This window comes from Taurulus bubalis (assembly GCF_910589615.1).
Source record: "Taurulus bubalis genome assembly, chromosome: 9".
Lineage (NCBI taxonomy): Eukaryota > Metazoa > Chordata > Actinopteri > Perciformes > Cottidae > Taurulus > Taurulus bubalis.
In genome coordinates this window covers 17673499-17698181 of record NC_136597.1, presented here as the reverse complement: position 1 = coordinate 17698181, position 24683 = coordinate 17673499, and the positions used below count along the sequence as shown (strand labels likewise).

At 42.2% G+C, this 24683-nt stretch overlaps 1 protein-coding gene across 1 annotated transcript in view; it reads left to right on the top strand.

The window, feature by feature from the left end:
* syt7a (synaptotagmin VIIa) overlaps positions 1–24683 on the top strand; it is a gene marked incomplete at both ends in the record, with an annotated part of 62037 nt that overhangs the window by 15917 nt on the left and 21437 nt on the right. The window contains 3 exons of the mRNA XM_079223252.1: positions 9513–9616; positions 18551–18630; positions 19993–20127. Coding sequence (XP_079079378.1) covers positions 9513–9616; positions 18551–18630; positions 19993–20127 — 319 coding nt within the window. The remainder of the gene's footprint in view (positions 1–9512; positions 9617–18550; positions 18631–19992; positions 20128–24683) is intronic.

Genomic DNA, 24683 nt, shown 5'->3' with positions numbered 1-24683 from the left:
CCACAACAGCTACTATTAATATGCATGTGAGTAAGAATTAATACAAGCTATTACAGTATGGAGCAAGGTTAAAATTCCTCAGGTGCTGTGTAATTGAGTTAACATGAAGGGGAAATTACAAGCTTCTCCCAGCAGAAGTGAAGGCCACAAGGACTGGTAGTTGTGGAAAACTATATTTCCCATGAGCCCTTGACTGTATCCTGCTGCGAGCAAGCAGCTGCATGGCACCATCAATATGTCTCAGTCTGCTGGGTACTACCCAGCTGTAAATTGTTGACAGTTACACAAGCAAACACATCAATGGGCTGTCAAGCATCAGACAGAAGTGCCGAAGGCTCGTCCGTCCAAGATGACCCTGTACTTATGAAGAGCAAATTATGTAAATGCAAAACTGGCTGTTTGCAAAAAGTAAAACTTCATTTTGTGGAACGTGACGCATATTCAATTTTAGTATTCATTATTAAATGAGTTTTTTGGAAGAAACCCACTTCTGAGTCAGAGGAAGATGATACAGTAAACGTTAGAGAGGACATATTTCATTACTTTAATTTGTCCTTCCAGTGACATTGGCTGATGCTAATGAGAGTTATTTTCTGTGGTGTCTGTCCAGCTGGAGTCTAAAAGCAGAGGGGTATTTAAATCTCCTCCTGACACTGAGCCAATGTAATGTCTTCCCCGGGGCCTATGCTCAGTCCACAGCACCGAAGAGGACAGGATCACTCAGACCATAGCAGAGCTTTACCGTTAATGCACAGCGGCTGATGTGAAAGGTCACCTGGGGAAAAAGGTGGTCACTGGAGAGATGGGATTCTCTTTTTCCATTTGATGAGAGCAGCAGCCACTGATATAACAGTGTAATGCTTCCTGAAGAGGAGTTACTCTGTTCTCCCTCTGCACTCACAGTGTACAGTAAAAATACAGTTTGACAGCCTGTTGCAAATACCAAAACAGTTCTCGACTCATTAATTCCCTCATTTAGCTGTCGTGCACTTGTCAGCACTCCTGACACCAGTTGTGAGAAGGTTGTGGTCAGAGGCGAGGCAAGGGATCAGTCATCACACCAGCCGAAGGTACAGGTTAGTCAGCGTGAGGTTTTGACTCAAAGGAGGTGAACTTAAATTCCTTAATGACAAACTGAGTCTGTATGGCTTTTTCACATGAACTTTGCTTGGTAGATGTGTGTCTGTTTTGGTTGTGAATAATCCGGTAGACGTCTTAAACTAAGCCCATTGTGTAGTTGCGTGGTGTTTGATGAGATTTTATAAACCATAACGGAGATGTTGGGACTAGGCTGCTTCCCTCTAATTTAGCTGTCATTCAATTAAAGTTGCACTTGTCCTGCCAATACTTTAATTACACCCTCAATAATTGTTTTCCCATTTTTGATGGAGCGAGAATATTTAGGCTGATATCTTTATGTGAAGAGTGGCACTGGAAATTGGACATGGATACAAAAATCACACAAGTGTCCCCACAAATACACAAACATACATACCATGAAAGCAACTCTGCCCTGTATCCTTAGGCAAATACAATTGACTCTGACTTGAATTAGATTTTATAATGCCACCCACATGATACATCTGAAGCATCCGGGAACTCTTTGTCTTGGTTGATGTCACCAGCAGTGAGCTGATGATGTGGGCAGAAGGGGACTGTATGCCTGTATGCATATGCACACGCTTCACAAATTGCTCTTCAATAGCATTACAGTTGAGCCCCTCTTCCCTAACTCCCACTCTGCTTTTTGCTGGACTGTTCTCTCTCCACTTTCTTGGTTCCTTCACTAAAGTGCATGTGTTCCCACTCACGTCACTGTACTCGTGCTGTGTCAAGTGGAAGAGTATGTGTGTTTTAGTGTTTTCAATTTTGAGAACATACAATTATTGTCTTTTTTTGGCCGTAACTGGAACAATGCAGACGGTAAATGCAGACGGTAAAGGTGATAAAGCAATGAATTGGAGGTGGCTGTTTATTAGACCACAGATGACAAGGTCATAGAAAGTGGACATTGAGGTGGTGTTGGAAGTCAGAGGAGCTCAGCAAAAGGTTTGACACAACCCACAAGACTATTACCATTTTGGGTCTCAATGAATAAGATAAGAGACAAGATAAGATAATCCTTTATTAGTCCCGCTATAGCCACTTATTCTAGAGGTTTGCGGGTGGGGCTGGAGAGGCTGTGGACAGAGAGCTCAGCTAAACCATTAGCACCACTTTCTGTCTTTAAAAGGCTTTGCCAACATTGTAGCTCGAGCCTAAGCCACAAATCACAGTTTGTCAAGAGTGTCAAGTTGGAGCTATACTCTCTCAATTGTGGCACCCGACAACACTGCAAGATGCCATTTGGCTGTTTTTGCTGTTTCGATGCAATACAGCCTGGGTCTCCAGCCGTGTGGTGTCGGTGTTGGTTCCCAGCGGGGCAGTGAGGTAGCTCGCTAGCTATAAGGTAAAATCAGTCAGCGACGAGCAAAATCGCCGGTTGCCGTCTATAAATGAGAAGCTGCTTTGTCTAACTGTGTTAAATCAAGGACCCATTGTTTCAAAAATGTATTTCAGGCGATACAACTCTCAGAACAGAAAGCTTGACAGGCATAGCATCGGTAAGGGAGGCAGGGCTGAGTGAATGATCCGTTAAAGTAATAATGGACATACTGAAAAGGTTGGAAAGGAGGAGAAGCCAGGGGAAAAGTGTAGAAAAACAATTCAGTTGCGTTGTGAACCCTAGCCTTGCTCACAACAGATAAAATAGCAATTTTATAAGCAATTTAATGCCCATGAACCAGGAATAATGTTAGTCATGGTTGACTTAGTTTACAGCTCCCAAGCTCATTACTGAGATGGACACTACTCTACCTCCAGAGTATCAACAGCCACCATGTGGACTTAAGTCAATAAAGGCAAGGGCATCAGTGGGACTGGTGAGTAATAGTTTGTTTTTAACCGTGTGAGGAAGCCATAACACCATAAAGCTCTGGGGCCACAAAACAGGAGAAGCTCATTCAGCTTGATCAGGTTTCTAGAATACAAAACAGTCATTTGTCCCAGTGCACTCGGCACAGGAGGTGAAAGTGTGATTAGTATTTAAGAAAGGGGACAAAGGTGAAGTCTATGTAAAGCTAAGAGGTACTTCTTCAAAGGACAATCAGTAATCATGTTTCTGAATATTTTCTTTAATCCCGACAGAGCTGGCTCAATAAAAGTCACCTAAATGTACAATTTGCTGGTAAACTACACTGACAAATGTGCACCGCTAAAATGTAAGCAAGGCAGGCAGATATGTTAGCCTCTTTTAAAGTAGTGTTTTAGAATCATCTGGTGATATATGACTCTAATCCATTTTTAATGTGTGTTTGATGCAGGGCAGGAGGGGCACTTACAAATTGGAGAGTGTCCAGGGTAAATGTGTCGAGTCCTTTTTGTGGCTTACATATGAAAGTCATTAATTTCAATCTGACCAGTTCATTTAGTCTTTCTGAGGCAGAGCTGTTGGGAGAAAATTAAGGCAGAGACACTGATAGATTATGCTTAGTGCATAAATATCCAGACCAGAGAGATTAGATGTAACCAAAATGTTATCTTTATCACTGATTCAATGATCTATCAATGATAGATAATATTCATTTACCACCCACTGAGATAACAGCATTAAAATTAGCTCAATATTAATGATTTCAGTTTCTGGAAACCAAGGCTTCACAATTGATACAGAAACATACAACATATCAATATCATAAAATGTTCAACATGACTGCATTTCTTTTTTTATGAAGGTGCGAGGCTCTAAGAATAGGATGATCAATAGGTTGCCCAAAAATGGGATGTAAAGTAGTAAATAAGTCATCAAACAGCTGATTCTGTATGTGGCTCTTTAAATATGCTGAAAATAAACATATTCAGTAATCACACATTTATTATTTTTATTGCAGTTTGTCATTTTGACAGTATTATGCAGCCCAACTTACTAACATATTCAGTCTATTCATTGAGCATCATATTGTGAGCAGGCTGTGGTGGTTTTTCACAGACACTCCTAGAGTATTTACAATTAGCATACAGTTGATAAGAAAACAGAGTATTTTGAAAATGTTTTATTTATGTGTGTATTATATTTGTTGAAGCTTAAATAACTACATAAAGTGGTCTATGCCAAAGGATATCTTAGCCATATTACAGACTCATAAATATACATTATGAATTGTAGAATTTGCCCAAGTTACATAAGAGCATGAGTATGCGGGACAAAAATAGCATTTATTGTATTTAAGTTACTTTTTATGTTTTTATGTACTCTTTTTATGAGTGTATATGTTTATCTGCTGTATGTCAGAAAAATACAGTACTTTATTTTCTTCCCTTGCAACTATATTAATACATTATCACAGCTTCCATTCACTTAGATCCCAAGTGTCCAGATCTTGTTGGCTTTTATGGGTGATTCACCCATTCAGTGTCAGAGGTGCTAATAAGATGATGGTGCCATTATAGGTGACACCATTCATGTGTCACATGACGTCTTGCTGTTCCAACTCCAGCCCGGCTTGTCACCGGGCTGAGATGGATCTTATCCCTCATGTGAGAGCAGACAGAACGTGGGTGGCAGTCCTCTTACTGTCGCTGTGAAACAGCCTCTGTGACAGCACAGCAGTGCTGCAGCTGAGCCACAGGGTGCATATAGGGACAGAGGACAGGCAAAGCTCCCTATAGCCTACAGGGGATGCAAGAGACACTCACTCTCACCACAGGTGCTCTCCACCTGTCAAAAAGTACCTGGTTGATCTACACATCCCTGTGATCTGCAGCACATGGGACTCTGGTGTCCATTGTGGACTGGGATTTTAAAGTGGTTAAAGGACCATACCAGAATTGTGTTCTCATGTTTCTCCATGTCGTGCAAATTGCTGCAAAGTTCATAAACTCAACATTACCATCAATTTCCCAAAGCATGCCCCAGATTTTTAGGTAAATGGATGTTCCCAATACCTTCCAATTTGAGATAGCTTAACTATCGCAAACATACATACATAACATTTTATGTTGTCTCACAAAATGATCGCCGCATGAAGATGTAACAATAAGGGGTGGTGGTAAGCACTGACAGCCAAGAATGTGTGAGAAGTCCCTGCCAAAATCAAATTCTGGAACACAAACAATAATAAAACATGAATTTGTTGACAAGATCTAGTAATTTGTAGCATCTTGCATTAAAAAAGAAAGAAAAAAGAGTATGTGTTTTGTTGCTCAGGTATGTTTTTTTTAGGGATTGTAAATCAAAAACAAATACTAATGCCCAATAGTACATTTGTTCAAATAGCTATGGGAAGGTTAACAATGATGTTTGCTTGGAGGAAAGAACTGTCAATCATCTGTCATACGTCCCACTTGAAATGACGTTCTGTCTTAAGCAAATGCCTATTGAGCCTTTCTAGACTGTCTGGCTTTGCAACAAAAGTAAAAAGGCTAAAATTACTGCTCTGGCCACAGCATGAGTAGCAACCACGAGACTCACTGTGTGAAATGGCACCTCATCAGTTTATTCGACAATGGCATTTACGTTAAACCACCATATTTAGTCATTTCATCTCCATCTCCATCTTGAATCAATGTTACGCTCTTCCCCCACAAATTATTTTGTGCGACTGAGCAACGGAGAAATGGCTAGATTGAACATCTTCAAATATATATACTGTTTACCACTATTCCATCTTTTTTCTCGAGAAATAACTGCAAAACAAAAGCAACAAGATGCGGCGGAGCCAGAAGGTAGATGGAAGCAATTTGAAACACTCAGTATCACAATATAACTGGATGTAAGTAAGATTTTTTCCGTTGCACACAGATTGTGCCTCGGAGGGGACAGACAGCAAAGACATCTGAGTGACATCTGAGGATTACCCCAGCAGCAGCTCAGTGGTTGCAAAGAGGGCAGTACCCAGACTCCAGTACAAGGAGGGGGCACTTTGAAGTGGCGATTAGGCTGCAAGCTTTGCACCCAGAGCTTCCGAGGCACTACCCTCTACACCTCAGACAGAGCATAAAGATGCAGTGTGGCAGCTTTGCTGACTGGACACTGCTCCAGTTCCGCCTGTCCAATTAGCAATGTCTTCTACCCCTAAGGACTGGTCCCTTTCTGCTTGGCTTAGCTCACTGCATGTGGGCCGGATCACCTACATGCACAGTCCCACTCTGTGCAACCACAGTAATGCTTGTTGTACTTAATGCTGCTATGCACTAAGAGCCCTCCATAAAAAAGACGGTTTGCTTTTCCTGCAAGTTCTGCCTCTGCATTCCCCTTAAATGTCCACATTTAACCTCAGCACGACTTGGTCTTTGTTGTCCTCTTCAGTGAGCTCATTTACACCATCATTGCCACCACTCACCCCAGTGCATTGACTCTTTTATGTGCATATAAAAGAGATAGCCACTGAAATCTAAAACAAATAAGCGACTTTCAAGTTCAAGAGTGCTCTGACTTCTAAAGGCTTCTGATCAAAGGGTTCAATGGCTTGTTCAGCTCACTTGTCAGTTTTAGCGAGTCGTGGCATCTCTGTTGGAAGTATTTTTTCAATCCTTACCTAGTTAAATATAGTGAAGATCACTATATGTTACATGAGCAGCTTCAGCATCCAAACACTGTTTCATCTTTCACCTTACTAATGCGTCACCTGTTCGAGTATTTCAAGCTGAAAGTTGTGTTTCGTTCAAGGGGAAAAATAAATTGAATTCGCTGAGTGCTGTGATTTGTGTAGTGCAGCCTTCTCTTTCTCTAATGATGCCTCTCTTTCTCCACAGCCATGGTGCTGAAGATTTGCATAACTCCCTAATACCGCAACGCAGTGTATTTCCTGCCTTTTATTCCTCCGCACTGCCTGCACACACTGCTCCTCTGTAGCATCTAAAAAGGAAGTATATATTATATTCCATGAAGTGGGAATGCGGCTCTCCATTTACTGAGTGCGGTAGCGTGGCCTCTGTGAATGCTGCCTTGTGTTTGGAAGCTTTTCACTCTCTCAGCTGTCATGACTGACACAGATCATAAACCATACCACCCTTCACCCCACCCCCGACCTTCACAAAGCGCACGGGACGTGGGGCCCTACATCAGCTGATGGCTTTCACAGATCCACCTGACTCTCTAAGCCCTTCAGAAATCTGAACATCCATCACTGAGTCACTTAGCACTAGATGCTACCATAGATGCCCTGAGCTGGAAACCAGTTTCTTATTCAAGATCCATTGCCACCCTTGCTGATGTCATGGTACCTAATGGACTCAACTGTATTGACCTCTCTATGATTATACAGTAACGGAGTATATAGCCTGTGTCTATTTCTGAGCACCTATGAATTCATCATTCAGGAGCTGGCTGTGTGACCCTCTCATGCTTCGGAGGGCATGGACGTGCCTTTTTTTATTTTACCATTAGCAGTCTCTTTGGCTGTAGATAAATAATGGTAGGGGTCACTTGTAACAACTATTACGATGATTATACTTCACGATCAGATCAGTCAAGTCAGATTAAGTGTTTTGCAGGCTGGAGCAGGTGCTGTTGTCAGAAGATAAACTCATGTAATGTGTGATTTTTTGAGATGTTTAGGATGTCTTTTTATCAATCAGGCAGCACCTATCACAAGTGATGTCTACTGAGCACCTGCCTGAGAAGAGACGTTGTAAGATACAAACTAGATTGACTTGCGTTTCTTATCTTTGCACCACACAGTAACTCCGCTAGTAAAAAAAAGCGCAAAACTGTTTATTGATACATTGTAGCATGATTAAAACAAAAGATTATTTGAACAATTATAGAAACCGCAGTCCTTTATCTCTAAGTTCCACTCTGGTGCATAACGCAGTAAGAATTTGAATTATGAATTGTGAATTAAATCTAATTTATGAAGCATGGAATCACTGCCACTGTGTTAACATTGAAAACAATGGAGGCAGCCGAGGCAATCGCTTGCTGTCTGAAACCACCTAAAGAAACAAAGCAGGAAACGGCCAATGGCAGCTGGCCAACACCATGTTAACACCACATATATTGGTATATTGGTATATTGGTATATTGACAGCCTATTCCAGGCTCCCATGCTGATTATGAATGTGATTCGTAGATTGTAATGAATGAAATCAGGACACTCAACATAAAAATAGTGGATTAACATTACATTAAAGTAACAATACTAAAGACTGATGAAGTTCACTCACATCCATCTCTCCCTGCAAAGTCTCCAGTCTCTCTCCATCCACAACCCAAGATTTTCCCTTGTTTGCCATTCCCATACACATTCCCGTGCAAATGCACAAACTAAATGGTTCATTTGTTACAGTCACACTCAAGAATTTGTGTTATAATGGGATTTTAAAGGACTGTCTAACAGTAGAAGTCTAATCATCATCTACCTTTCATTAAATTTGCTGTCCATGACTGTTTTGTATGAACTCTTTTTTTCTCACTTTGGCTTCAAATCAGTAGCCGAGACTGAGAGAAAAGTGTGGAATATAATGCTGATCCTGTTCTTATTTTCCACTGTTCCTGCTTTTGGAACTTCTCAGTTCCCAGAGGACATGGCGAGGTGGAGAATATAGCAAAGATCCAATGGATGAGTGAGATGAAAAGGCCAGTTGTGACAAGCAAAGTAAGGGAAGGAGAAAGCAATTGGGGGGAAGCGTATAGAAAAACCCAGTTATTGAAAGGAAAGCACGGGTGTTTGTCAGTGTTTGTCACTCAGCGGTGTGAAAATGCTTCCTGACACCCGCTTATCACTGTATATTTAAGAATCAGAATTGTTAGGAAATCATGAATTTGAATACATTAGCATCCTCCCCGCTTTGCAAATATCAAAGCTCAATAAGGCTTCATATCCTTGTCCTCTAAAGTGGATGCCATTGAATTGTTTAAATGCGTGCAACCTGAAGCTCAAAGTGCTCACGAGTTCCGATCCACTTATTGTAACAGTATCATGTAAACAAACACAGGCGCAGCTGTGAATTGTCTCTTTCACACACATCCACTCTCTCTCAGCAAAAAGATGATGTTTTTTCATGACTCTCTTCCAGAGCCACCTCTCTCACTGGGCATCTACTGATACCCATTAATCATGAGCTCTCTTGTATTGTCAGCCAAGCATCCTCCTCCTCTCCCTTTCCCTCTCCTCCCTTCTCTTTCAGCCTGTCAGTTAACAAGCAGTGACACCATGACAGTGATGTGTGTGCAACTGAGTGATGCCTGGCTGCAGCTCTTATTGGAAAGATATTGAAATGCTCCAGCATGAAGGGGGCAGTGATGAGATTGTATTTCTCAGCTCCTTATGACAGAATGTACAAATGGCAGCTTTGCAGGCTTTTCAATTAGACGGGGAGGGAGAGCTTTATTTTGGGTCGACAACATGATTCACTGTGACATACAATCAGCTCTGTAGCAAAAATCACATGTCTTTATTTTACACACAATGAAGAAAGTTTAACTACAAGCATCACTCATTTTTCTGCCTCAATGTCATTTCTGTGTGCAGGCTCAGTGACCCTCAGTGTGTTCCTGGTCTCCCTCGCAGTGACAGTGTGTACTGTTTGGTTGGTGGCTCTTTGTGGCGTCTGTGGTTGGTGTCAACGCAAGCTGGTGAGTTTAAACACGCACACGAACACAAGCTTCATTAACAGATACTGTACATGTACTGCTGTTATGTTTGTTAATCTTAACATGCTTTGTCTGCTGTGATTGTACTTGAAAAAGACACTTTGGTGCAATGGAGAAACAACAATGTGTGCACATTTTATGAAAATCTGTTATCTGACAAAATATTATGCGCGGTTATGTTGAACAGAGAATTTTCTGTTAAACGACAGTTAATAATGAAGACCATTCAACTTTACTTGGGTAAAAATACCAATATAGTGTGAAAATATAAAATGTACTTTAAGTAGTATAAAAAAAAAGGTGTGGGTTTTTGTGGTACTGAGTAACTAATCAATATAGTTCTGGCTTAATACATGATTCACATTTTATGTCTGTTATTTATCATTATTATGCAATTTAAGGTAATTGGCTGGTCATGTGATCCAGAGTGTTTGGAAAACAACACGGGGAATGCCCAAAACGATTGGCAATGAGAGTGGATGGCATAAATGTAATATCAAGGGGGGCGGATTGTCTGCTGTAATTTCATTGTTGGATATGTATTTCCGGCAAAGGTATTTGTTGTGTCTAGATGGTTACAATAGTTACCCACAAGTCACAGAAACATGCGAAAACTCTTGAGAGACTCGCTGCCCGATAACTTTGAAATGGTATACACTTCAATGTCTTCAATGTCTCCTAATTGGATGTAGTCATAGTGTTTTTGCTTATGCTCCCCATCCCAGCACCTTGTTTGGAAGTGTTGTGAACGCCAGGTGCATGGATAAAAGCAGAATGGGTTATATTTTCATTAAGTAATTATATTTTTGTTTGCTAACATATGATATTTACCCCCCCCACCCCCCCTCGCAGGGACCAGCCCCCCCCCAGCAAGATCATGTATGTGCGCTGCGGCACATTAAATAGGCGAGTTTTTTTTCAGCGTGAGAAATACGATGTGTGGCGGGAGGGCGTGACTTAAGACCGAAATGCGTGACAGTCACGCTCAATGCGTGACACTTGAGAGCCCTGTTTAGCATTATGAAAACGTGTTAGCTGCCAATGAACAAAACAAACACTGACCTTTCACCTTTTACCTGAAACTGCATGCTTTACCATTAGCTGCGGAGAGCACGCCAGCTGCCGTCTGACTTACATTACTTTGGTAAAGTAGTGTTTACTCGTAGAGTTATTTTAATAACGGCGTGAACCGGGTTTTGCACTGTAGCCCATGTTCCTGCAGTTATTATATATAATATTATCAGATTGTGTCATAATACTGATGCTTATAGTTTTGCTGTTGTAGCTGGTTGAGGTGTAGCTAGTTTGAACGTTAGCTGCTTTTATTGACGGTCCAAGGCCCCCATAAGGGTAACTAGAAACATCCAGGTAGCTTGGAGTTTATTCATGAACGAGGAAAGAAGAGATACAGCGTTCTGCGACTCACATTGTCATTTATTTTTTAAACTGAATGTTTGTACTTTTGTGAAATATTGGATACTTTGACCTATATGGGCCCCACACCTTTACCACATGAGAAATTTAGAGGGGAATTAGTGAAAACTGCTAATAATTAATTACCATTTAAAACACCCAACTAAACACTTCTTTTTTTGTAAGGGGTTGTACAATGTATCATGTGTTTTAGTTTTTTACTTAAACACTGTACTATAGGGAAGTACAATTTTGAGGTACTTACAGTAAGTATTTCCATTGATGCTACCGTAGACTTCTACTCCACTACATTTATTTGGCCACGTTAGTTACTTGTTACTTTGCATATTCATTCAGAATATAAATCAACCAATGTGATGTATTATTATAGATTAGGCTCCTGTGCAGTATTAGATGTTTGATATTTGGCCCACCTTTATCAGTTGCAACATTAGTGGTGCTTTCACATTAAAGCATCACTAAATACAATAATAATGTGATAATATACATCATTCTGAAATGCGTATTTTTACAGTGTGGTATTGTGCTTTAAAATTGAATTTAACAACAGTTCCTTTTTACTTTCCATGAATGCATGTTGCTGTAAACACTGGCCACGATGGCATCAGTGTCCACATGACTACAACAGTGCAGAAGCACTACTTAATCTCTCAGAAAGACACAGCTTCAACATCAGTAAACTGTGCTGATTCAGCATCAGTACCAGTCCCCTCATTGATGAGAAACAGAACACAGATTAAGCACACTGACCTCTAATAAAGGGCATGTCATTGTGATTACATGGTATAAAATATGATTGATTAAACAGAGGCAACCACTCATTAGGCAGACAGAGCTGTACGGCTGAGTGCCACTTCACTTGACTGATTTCTTTTAGATTTGCATGCCTTTAAAGTTAATTCATTTCTGATTCATCTTGTGCTTGTACTACCTAGGAACACAGGTCACCTATTTCAAGTTTAATGTTGGCTCGAACTGGTTTCAGCTCACCATTGCACTGCTGCGAAAGTTATTAGTCCAGATGGTGGGATTAGGCTCTGCCTGCTACGTGTCTCTCTACATTATACCCTTTGCATTGCTTGAATTCCTAGAAGGCGACTGCAACTCGATTACTTGTTGATGCTGCTATAATGTATATGAACCAGGGAGGAAATAGTCTGTGCTGAAATCGCCCAGTGATGCAGAAAAGTATTTCTTGTTTTGCTGGAATGTCGTTTTATATTTGATATTCCACTTTAAGTAAATGGAGCAGTGAATCACGAGCGACGGTTGCAGCGGTGGATGGAGGTAGTTCTGCTGGCAGCATCTTGTAAAGGGCCTTAGGTCCTCTCCGGAGCACTGCTCTATGTGTAAATTAATCTTATTTCCATCCTGGGACTGAGTCGTGCAGCAGCCACAGAGCCGGGCGGACTGGGATACGGTGACGATCTCTTGGCCGTGTGACCCTGTGACGGCCACTATCCACCACATGCTCGCACACAGGAGGATATGCTTCTATCTCAGTGGATATGCTGTTTGTGCATGTCTTATTTTATCTTTCCTATCAGTGCATCTTGCCCTGGTTAGCCTACTTCAGGGTGTTTGTTTATGTATTTGGTGGTGGTGGTTAAAACAGAGGGGCAGTAAGATGTTAATTAAACCCTTTGAAGTCTTCAGACCACTTATTTGGGGAAAAATGTCAGCCACCCACTGGTGTGTGAAACCACATTAAACACAGCTGCGTAATGTACAAAATAATTAAGTGTGACTGAGATAAACTGCAGTGCTTGGTGATGAATGTGTTATTGATGGTGCGCTACACGTCGACAAAGCATTGTGTGTCATTGTGGTGATCGTTTTCTCACATTAATAGCCTCATTCTTAAGGTGTGATGATCTCTATATGTGACTAACAACCATGAAGGCGCGGCAGCTATACAATCTATGTGTTACAGAAACTGTCTCCGCTCCCTCACTTCCCTTGATCTCTTTATCCGTTGTTTTCCATGGCAGCCCTGTAGTCCCTGGATGCATGATTAGAATATATATATACAGTATGATTTGCATAAACACGGTTACTTTCAACTGATACCCCTCATTATAGATGTGTATCTAGTATGCTTTGAATTCACATTTTCTATGCACAACTATTCATTTGGTAAAAAATGCTCAGTGGTCAATGCTCATTTTACATAAAGCAACCACAAGCGACCACGTCTAAAACTTTTGTTTATGATGTTTCCGAGCGTACTCTTTGACAGTGTCAGCTTTCATAAGAACAAATGTTTGCCTCAAGCTTCACGTGTCAGTTGTGAGTGGGCCCATGCCAGCTTTGGTTATGATTCATAGGTTAATAGACAAGACATTTTGGGTGTGTGTTGCTTTTGGTGTTTTAGCTTTGGCAACCAGTGTGATGGGTTTTATTTTAAAAGTCCTCATGTGCGGTCATCCTGAAGCCTCCCTCCTGCGTGGCTTTCTGTTATCTAAGCCCCCTGGAAGAACTGCGCGATGAACGCTATAGTCCCCTTCTGCTGCCTGCTCAGCCTGCGTATTGCTGTTTATAGATGCATCAGCGTGACATTTTTAGAATATCTGCTCAGTCTTCACATTTTTTACTCTGGTTTCACAACAAATATTGTTATGCATCAATTGATTTCGGTGTGTTTGGCTTTTTTTTTTTCATGTTTTTTTTGTAATTAGAGTGAAAGTTGGTGACAACAACAACAACAAAACAAAGCAAATCGTCACATGGTCGGTAAGCCGCTGCGTTGCGGGGCTGCTGATTGTCAGCAGGGGCTCCTGTTGGAGGTGTTGGGTGGGATTTTCGGATATCAGAGGTGGTGCAGCTAACATCTGTTTGAGCAGCAGTGACTGTTTGGCATTCATAAACCCTGCTTGCTCCTGTGAGCCCGGCTTGTTCCGTGACATAGTTGTGAGCTGAGATTGGACCTGACCAGAGTCACAGCCCGATTATTCCCTGTTGGGCTCATATCAACAATCTTCTGCATTTTGGGTCCATTAACTGGATGGAGTTCACAGTTGTTAGGAGGATCATAGTAATTATGCCAATCAGAGGAGATGTGAAAATCCATAATTATAGAATTTCTCAAAGGAGAATTGTCAAAACCATTGTGAATACTATAGTAAGAGCACATTATGTAGATATAAAGCCTTGACCTTTCATATTTAAGTGACATATATTGTTGGTGGTGATATGCAAATGCTAAGTCTCTGCGATTACGTGTTTCTCAATGTCAGCGAAAAACTCCAGAAGAACACAAGTATTTTTAAGTAGATTGTTTTGACAGATGCTGAAAACAACTGATCGACTGATGATTTAGCAGCGGAGGACCATTTTAATAGTGTCCTCCTCTCTAATTATGGTGTGATGTGGGTAATATTGAGCGAGCATGTAGACTCTTGCTGCCTGCTAATTCGCAGCAAACAAACACAGCTGGGTGTTGGAAGGCAGTGCACTGCCAACTGAGCCAGAGAGAGTGGTAGTTTCACTCTGTCTCCTCTCATGTCTGGATTCTTCAAAAAAAAAACTCACCATCACCCTGGGCAGTCCAATGGCAAGTTTTTTCTCACAAAAAAATCTGTGCCCATACATATGGAGCCTCAGTGGGCCCCATTCCTCTTTCTTAATACGGGACATCCATTGGGACTCCTGTATACATAACTGAAACAAATAGTAAACACAGGAAGTCTGTCGTGGTTGTTGGGTAATCTGTCAGTGTTTAAAACTCATTAAAGATATGAACGATTTTCAAGCTCAGCATATTTTAGCCCTCTTTTGTCAACAGACTGTATTTATTGTTTGAAGCTTCACTAATTACATTTCATACAATCGTACTTCCTGTCAGTTTTTCAGCAAAACTTGGATTTTTTTGTGTGCAAATTTATAAAAAATAAAAAATGTGTACTTCTGTAGTATTTTGTATTCAGACCCTTACCTCAGTACTTTGTAGAAGCCTCTTTGGCATCAATTACAACTTGGAGTCTTCTTGGGTGAGTCTCTACAAGCTTTGCACACCTGGATTTGGGAAGTTTATCCCATTCTTCCTGGTTGATTCTCTCAAGCTCCTTCAGATTGGATGGGAAGTGTTTGTGAACAGGCCTCTCCACAGATGGCCTAAGATGTGGCTTATGTGAATTGCTTTTTTTTTTGTAAAGGGAAGAGTTTTCCCTTCTGGGCATGCAGATGTTTTGAAGCTTTAATAGTTGTCTGTATCCATATTTGGGTTCAAAATGCTGAACGCTCAAGGATAGTCAGTGAATGTTCCCTATGTCTTTCCAGCGTTGTCTTAGCTGCATGCTTTGGGTCATTGTAGCGCTGAAAAGTTCTGAAGTTGTGTGCGCTATGGAGCAGGTTTTGTTCAAGGACCTCTCTGTATATCTGCTGCATTTATCCGTCCCTCAATTCTGACCCGTCTCTGCCACTAAGAAGCACCCTCATCGCACGAGTTTGCCACGACCATGCTTCACTGCCGATGGTATCAGCAGTACCTGGTGTCCGCCAGATATCGTGCTTGAGTTCAAAACTTGAACACTCATGTTATTCTCAGACCGAACGGTGAAGTTACACGTGTGTTAGTTGACTCCCCCCAGCCCACACCCCCTAGCTATTTATAACTCATGGCCCAGAGCCAGACAACACTGAATAATGTAATCGCGTGAAACCATTTGTCGCCGAACAAAAAGACGGCTGGTTTAAATTAGACTTAAGTATTTTCAAGAGCTTTTGAGTAGAGACTGATGAGGGGGAATTGCTCGCTCTTCCATTGGTATGCTTTAACCCTCATTTGGATTGAATTTTGTATGTATCTTGTCTTTAGCGCTGGTGAGCTTTCTAATGTTCGTCACTCTGGATCCCGGCAGCCTCCACAATTCCCCTGAAGATAGAAGAAGAGTGTTTGTTATCCACTCTTGTGAATGAGCTGAAGGGAAAGGTGGAGGAGATGGTTTTGAAGCTGTGTGTGTGTGTGTGTGTGTGTGTGTGTGTGTGTGTGTGTGTGTGTGTGTGTGTGTGTGTGTGTGTGTGTGTGTGTGTGTGTGTGTGTGTGTATGGAAATGAGGATCGTCAGACTCAATGCCCATCCATTTCTTGTTCTCACATCCAATCCACTCGGGACCTCCTGTCACTCATTGTTTCTCTCATTTTTCGCACCTGTCTCTCCCTCCCATCTTGTTATCTCACACACAGTCCTGCACTGTCCTTGTTTTTCCCTCCATCTGACTGCCTGTTTGAAACATTTTTTTTAAATTTAGATTCTATTTTCAGCTCTCACCCCTTTTTCTGTACTGGACTCTTGCTCATTCTCCGTGTCTTCCCACCTTCTTGAAATTTTTACGATAACATTGAATGATGCACGAGCTTCCTTTGATAGCTTGTCCTCGCCTGACAGAGATTCAGACAGTTTTGCCTCCCCAGAAATTGCCGTACAAGAATACAGTATTTATTGTGATGTGCTTATGTGAAATTATTATTTTTTTTGTACGGGGAAGAGTTTCCCTTCTGGGCATGCAGATGTTTTAAAGCTTTAATAGTTGACTGTATGCATCGTTGTGCTCCTAAAATGCTGTACAAAACTAGGAAGTCATGTCATGTATTTAGTCAGCATGTCAAGCCAATGATAACAGCTATTAAACGCCTAAAGCCGACTCTAAAAGATCATGAATGGTCTCTCTAGTGTGCATTGAGAACATACTGTTATGTGTTCAGTAGACTTCCATGTCCTCTATAGCTTATTAAGAGACCGTTAATCCAGAAGTTAGTATTTAAATTACCAACACACCTCTTGAATGCAGCTGTTTATCGTGTCGTTCCTGTTATATCAGTGTTTATTCATCTGTTGACATTTCTATTTCAGGTTGGTGTCGATTATGCAATAGATGAGCGGTTTTGTTTCCTTGTGTGTGATAGATTTCCTTTTTGCTCAGTAATGCCATTGTGAGCTTTATCATTTCTGCCCAGCAGCGCTATTGTCAACCATATCCAAGGTAGTTTCAGCTGTAGTTTGAAATCTGTGTTATCTGGACATTATGGAGTTTACGCCAGTCTTCATGTAAAGACATAAACTGTGGCACAAATTGCCTTTCCATACGGGTCTGCTATTTATGACCATTGCATGCATCATACATATTTAGATCTATGAGTCAACTGAGTCAATTACTCTGGCTGATTGCATCTCAGAGTTTTCCCCCATGTTTCCCCGTTGGCAGTCCTCCCACTGGCTACCGTGTTTCCAATGTCACCTTAAAATAACGTTGGCAGGACAGATGTGTCACTTACTACTTAGGGCAAATAACACCACCTGCCCAACAAGAAATTCGGTGACATAAATAAATGGTAAATGAGCTGTAAAGCGCTTTTCTAATCTTCCAACCACTGAAAGCGCTTTAACCCTGCTCTACCACTGAGCTACAGTCGCCCAATGTATGCAATGTACTGAAATAAAAAATTAAGTCTGATTATCAGGCTATCGTTGGCTTGCTAGGCTAATCCATTGGCGACGCCATGTTGACCTTCCCAGTGGACATTTTGAAGACAGTCACCCCAATCAGAGAACGAAAAGAGACATAGACAAATTGTATGATACATATTATCTTTGGAAATACGCATACCAGAGAGTGCGACAATTTTCATAACAAAACTCACAAAACTGTTATGTGTTACTCAAGTTACTCAAGTGAGGTCTGGTAAGGCTTATTAAGAAGGCTCATTATAAGAGTAAAGTGGAAGCAGAGAGGTTGCATAGTTCATGATATCCAGTCTCAAGCTCTATGCTCGAGCCCCAACAAGCAAGCCCAACACAGGAAATTGCCCTTCAACTTAAGATCCAATTGTCCAAGCCAAGCCATGGTGGCAGCTCAGTGTGTTTTCCTCCTCCTCATTTTCTGGGCTGGAAAATCCTCGCCTATATCCTTGATGTGTATCAGAGCATCACTTTCAGCGAAGCAGGCGTGGTATTTGGGGGGCAGGGCAGCTTTAGACTGATCCCCTACCTGTCCCACTTGTAGCAAAGTGTCAATAGGGATTACTGCATTGTGACATGTGTGAAACACCTTTAACTGTAATGAGCTTTTCCAGTAGAATGCGCCCAGCAGACCTCACTTTCGGGAACCTTTAAATTGCCATTATTTCCATGGTTACAGCAGGTCATGCTCTAGCTATTCATCAGGCTGGTGCAATACTTTCTAGAGGCTTCTATCCAGTACCCAGAGGATTACTTTAAAGAGGCAATTGCCATGTAAATTTCAGGGCGGTGCGAATGATAATCATAGTCAGAAATGGCTCTCCACAGCAGATTTGATTTGACTTTGATGAGTGTAATCAGGAGACCATCAGGTAAAGGACTGATGGCACAGTGTTCCTGAAATAATGGAAGAGGCATTTACACTTGAAATTAGTATGGCAAAAAACGAGCTTCAAAGGACAAATCTAAGCTAACCTTTTGTTTCTTTGCTTTCTCTGTCATCTCCTCCTTCTGCTTGGCTCAAGGGGAAGAGGAATAAACCAGGAGTGGAAACAGCAGACACTCCAGACTCGGCACGTGGGCGAGGGGAGAAGAAAGCCATCAAGTAAGCGCCTGGTAACTGGTTGGGGTAGAATAATCTGGTGATAATAAACTATATTTGGTTCAGCTTTGAACGCTGTGACGTACACCACACAAACAAGGCCTGGTGTTTCTCTACTTTCTCTACGAGAGCATGTTCGGGTAGACTTTAAATGAAAGCTTCGTGATTTAATCAGTACAGATTAAATCTGCATTATTTTACCTGTCAAGCTTTTGACTGGATGAGCCTGCTCTCCTGCACTTATCTTATTGGTTGCAAGATAGGTCTCACTTAAGTGCAGGCCTTTAGCCACGCCTCTGCACGTTGGTGCACGTTGGTGCAGGTTTAAGTAAACAGAGGGGGCTTGTGAGCGCTCTTTGCAAAATCGTTGAGTATAAATGTTTGGGAGAATTTTGCTTTAACATTTTTTACAGGGCTCAAACAAAGATAAAGATATTTTCTGTTCTTGATGAAACAAGACTATAGGTCAGCACCAGGAAATGTCAGCTTAGTAATGCTAAGCACAATACTTTATTCCACAAAATGCCTCTATTAACCTGCTCATCACCACTTCTCCTCTATAGCCTGCTGCTGTCTCAGCTATTTTTGACTGTCTTGTTTTTTACTTTTTATTTTCTGGTTGTAAGCACTAAAGATGGACTATGTGAATGTATTCTGACTTGAGTCCCTCGGTCTCTTAATTTTTGCATTTTCTTTCTCACTGGCTCCAGCAGCATTGGTGTGCTCAGTTGGCCATTTCAGCTTCAAGCTCCTCCTCTTCGTGCACTACCTTTCTCTGCTGCTCTGTCCCTGTGCTACAGCTCTGACCACTGCTGTGTGACTTGTATGACATCAGTGACTCTACTCACCTTTTCCTCTTCTACTTTGATTGTCTGCGATTTATCTCTCTACCTTGTGTCTCATGCGTTCATGCGTTCTCACCGCTCGCGGCCGAGGATGGGGGCCTGACTTCTTGGTGTTTACTCAAATGTGTTCATCAGTGGTGCCGTGCTCGATGAACATAAATTAATCACATGCTGTATGTATTCATCAGGTTATGACCTCCTCTTTTCTTGCTTCTCCTTCTCTTTGCTACACCACATTGCTTTCTGAAAAGCTTTTGTGAATGCCTTTTTCCCCCAGGCTGCCCCCTTTTTCTTATTTTTATCAAACAACTGTGGTGATTTGTCAACTTCAGGTGGAAAAATAGACATTAATCTGGGCCTGTTTTGTTTCAAACTCCCATTCAGTGCAGCAGTAAAACCAACGCTCTTCCTCAAACCAAGCCAACGCACCACAGCAGGAGCGCCTGTTGGGAATGGTTGATTGGTGCCAAAGGCTGTCCATAGTTGTATTGCTCTGACCTGTCTCTCTCTTTGGCCACAGTGATCTAGACAGAGACTTTTGGAATAACAATGACAGCAGCACAGTGCAGCAGAGGTGGAGCTCCTATCCGCCCAAGGAGTTCGTACTAAACATTTCTCCCTATGCCCCATATGGAGATCCTCGCCTCACACTCAAGTGAGTCCTGGTCCAAGGTTGGTAAGAGACTTCCTCCTGAGCAGGGCTGTAACGAGGCAGGGGCAGTGCCACTCTGCTCTTTCCCTTCCCTATTTCCTTTCCTTTCGTCCCTTCCTTGCATTCCTCTCCTCTCCCCTTCTCACACAATCCTCTTTTCTAGTTGTGCAACAGTCACCACCACAAGCCACTCAAATTGAAGCATTAGATGTGGATGTTATACTGCCGTACAGCTTATTAAATCCACCTAGTTTCATAATCTCGATTATTTTCATTTCCCTGAGGACAACATTTTCTCACGAGTAACCAGAGATATTTAGCCAAAGGCTCTTTGGAAGAAGCCCCTTCTATAAATGTCACATTGTTGCAATGCGCACAAAGACTTATTATTGTTGTATAATGCGATTTCCATCAACAGTAATAATAACTACAACAATAACAACACGGCCAATGTTAGAACCCTGGAGGGCACAAATGGTTACTAATGATTAGTCATAAGCTGCTTGGAAAATGTGAGTGCAGGAAATGTCATACACGGACATGGCGACGGCCATTCGACTATTACTGCAGCGTCAAAACAGCACAGCCCTGCAACCTCCGCAGGCTCTTCTGCCGCTACTTCTCACATCCCGTCACCTTCTAAGGAACGGAGGCGCATGTTCAGATGCCCCCCCACTCCCTACAGCCCTGCCCGTCCCACTAACTCCTGACCTCTAACCTCTCACCTCTTTCCCATGGGGCTGTAACCATGGAGACGGACAACCCTCTCAAAAAGACAAACATACTTTAACCCACCTTATCTGTAATCTGTCCTTTTGCTTGTGTGAACTGAAGTTGTTGTTGTTGTTGTTGTGGAGGGTTGACCGTTGAACCAGGTTGCAGTGTGGTGCCAGTGTTCACTGTGGTTTACATTCATCTGTGGCTTCTCTCTGATCCCCATCAACCTAACATCGAAGGTGTACTGCACTAACATTGTGGCACTTCAACTGTGTCTACTGTCTGTCATATGGGCAGATAGGGTAACAGTGTTTTTCCTTGATGCAATGAAAGTCATTTTTTCACTCACTAGGCACTTGAATCCAATAATGCAGTAGCAAGGTCATACCTATCTCCCTCCGGGCACGGAAAGGGCTCTAAGCTTAGACATCCTGCAACCAGGCATCTGTCTGATAAACTGTCTAATAACTGGTCCTCTTTAATAGACCTAGCTGTTGAGGCCGGTGTGTTAAATGGCCTGCAGAAAGGAGGCAGCTCTGTGCTCATGATGGCGGTGGATATATAGATTGCTGTCTGAAAACTCTGCCTGAAGATGATGGCTGCTGATCTCAGGAAACCAGCTTTAGACCCTAGTGCTCATGTTTGAGAAGTTCATTATTTTTCTTTATACCCTCAAGGTTGTCATTTATTGTACATAAAGCTGTTTTTCAGCAGGTCCTGTGTTTCCAGCAGTAGAACATAAATTCACTTTTCACTGCAGTAATGGGAAATTGAGCTGTTTTTTTTTTCTGTAGTGCATGTGAGCCAGTAAAAATTCTGACATACACTTAGAACAAGAAAACATTAAAGATATTTTAACTAGGGAGACGGGGGAGGCCTACTGACTTGAACCAATACTATGCCCCTAAAGCCAACAGACGGCTAGGAATTATTTCCAGTTTGAGATTCTCTGTAGATCAGCAGCTTTCACTCTCTGTAATGACACTGGGCCTCATTTATCAAACAGGTTAGCTACCCAGCACAATCAGTCTCCATGTTTAAGGATTTATTGGAGTGGAAGTTCAATATGATAATTTTTCAAGATTGAACTTGTTATATATTTGATGTCAGGAACGGGCATGACCCAATCGTGAAGTCATGGTGAATTAACGTAACGTTTTTTTGAATTTATGCATCAAGTATATTATAGTTAATTTGATCAATGAGCTTCAAGATGAAAAACTGCCAGCGACTTTGTGCTTATATTTCTTTTATAAATCGCTTCTACTGTCAGTTAAGTTCAGTCAGAAACATGATTGATATCGGAATGCCATATTCCTGTAAATGCACTTAGTGATTCAAGGTCCCTTTATTTATGTGTTCCCACCTTTAATAAAGAGTAAAGACGTTCACCGTGTGCTCGATAAATGAGGCCCACGTCTCTTGTGTTGACTGTTGCTTCATGCTGTTGTTGTGATTGATGACTTATCCACATGCTCTGTCAGGTCAGTTGGTCAGAATTTAATGTGAAAGGTGACCTTCAAAGAGACATGATGCAAGTGTAGCAACCCCCCCCCCCCCCATCCCCCCCACAACCCCATGCGCACACACCAGACGACAGTGTTTTCTGTGCCTCATATTTTGCGTCTCCTGGAGCAGGAGCACCAAGCATATTAATGAAATGTAGTCATGTCACCAGAGGGCACTACTGTGCTTTATTTTTGTGATCATCACTGCTTTTAGAGTACATGTGACATTTTAAACCTAAAACCAGCTTTAAGAGGATATCTGAGTTGGCAAGTTCTCTTAAGTATGAACATTGATTTACTTCTGTACCATATTAAGAGGTTGATATGATTAGATTGCCTTTATAATCCTTTCTACTGGGTGGTGCAGGTATTTCACCACTTCCTGTTTACCGTTATTGATGCTAAGTGGTGATCAGATGACAAGCACATCTTTAGAAAATAAAATATGACACACAAATGCAATTGTATTTAACAGAACATCACTTTGGATGACTTCCCAAATGAGTCGCTTATTTGCTCATGAGGCACTTGAGTTCAAGCCGTCCTCCAGTTGCTCTAAGTTGCTACTATAGAATTGGCTTGTATAGGAACACATCTCAGGCCCCAAATGCCTAAATGAATGAGAGAATGAGACCTAAATAAGCAGCATCCACACACTGTTGCCACTAGTGAATGCTGGCAGCTGTAGTATTGGTCCTCCAGGCCCAAAGGAGTGACTTCTTGCTGGTTTTCCATCCTCCACAGGCTCCCTATAAATTCTCCGTTTCCTCCTCTTCCTCCCTGCTCTCCTCTCCCCAATCCCCCTCTTCCTCCACACTGGACTCCACACAGACCCTTTTCTCCTCCTGCCTCTTACTTGGCCTGGAAAACTAGACCTGCCCCCGTCACACACTCTACTGATCTGTCTCACCTCCTTAGCCATGTGGTTTCTCAATCTATTTTCCTATGTGTGTATGTGTGTTTTTGTCTGTCTTTCTCACGCTCTTTGGTCTTTTTCTCCTCTGCCTGTCGTTATTCTCCCTCTCCTGTACCTTCTGTCTGCTGTGGGACCTCGGCACCCTGTCTCTCTCTCTTAGTGGGGCAGTGTCAGGGGGTCAGAAGGGGGCAGCAACTGGGCATGGGGATGATGGGGGGGGTCCTTATCGCAATGACAGCGTGAAGAGCATGGTGACAGAGGGAGTGAAGGCCGGGAGGTGGCAGACCGTCCAGGGCCACATGCAGTCCGGAGGATTGAGACCCAGCGAGTGAGTTCAGAACCGGGTGGGAATAAAAGCAAACGTTTCACTGTGCAGTAGAATTGACACATTTTAACTATGCAAATGTTATTCTTAGTTTTTACCTCAGCAGCAGCAGCTATGGTCCGATGACTGAATCCGTTCTGAGTAGACACAATGAGAGTTAGGTCAAGTTCAGCAGGGAGGAAAGTGCAGCTCAGGTGTCACAGTGAGCGTGCTGGCACAGATCAAAGTGTGAGCACACGGGACATGTGAGCTCTCTTCATCACCAGATGATAACAATAGTTGCCCGAGCTGTATCCCACTGACTCAAACCTTCAGCTGACACAGTCGGCCCAGCTGCACAATAGAGCCCAGTGTATGAATCTGCAGGAGGATATGATTTATTTATGTGGAACTGCACTGCCTGCAAGTGTACTTTCAAAAATGTGATACAGGAATAATCTCATTTTCACACACTGACTGAGATAATGCCTCATACCTTCCCAACCAACTTTGTACTTAGGATCGAGGCTTGAGCGTGAACTGATGTTGGCCGCTGACTGCATGTATCCCACAGCCATGACGTATGACAAAAGTTAGGGTCTATTTTCAGCGTGTTGTAAATGAGGCAGTAAGTTTTTAGTTCTTCAGGATTTTTTTGCACCTTCCTTTGGCACCTCGTGCCTGTGATGCTTCCTCCTCAACACATTCACGCTCGTCACTACCTCACTCCTCATTCCCTCCTTCTCTCCTCTTCTCATATTTCTTTTTGCCCCCTGTCTATAATTGGATTCTATTTTCAGGCTGCTATAAGTGTCTGTGTCTCTTGTGTTTGTGTCTCGCACCCCATTTTCTGTCTCTCCTCCATCGTCACCCTCTGCTCTTATCGTTCCCATCGCACTCCCCATCTTTCTGTCGCTGTGTAAAGTAACTCCTTTTGTTCTTCTTCTGTTTGGCCCACACACGGTTTTATTTCTGCAAAACCTTCCATTATGCTTTTTATCCGTTTATTGTGATAGTCAGATACGATGGACACTAAAAGCCTCATGCAGAATGATGTCAGGTGAAGTAATGCAGAGCGGAGAAAACGGCACCTAACTGATGTGAATAGCTCTCT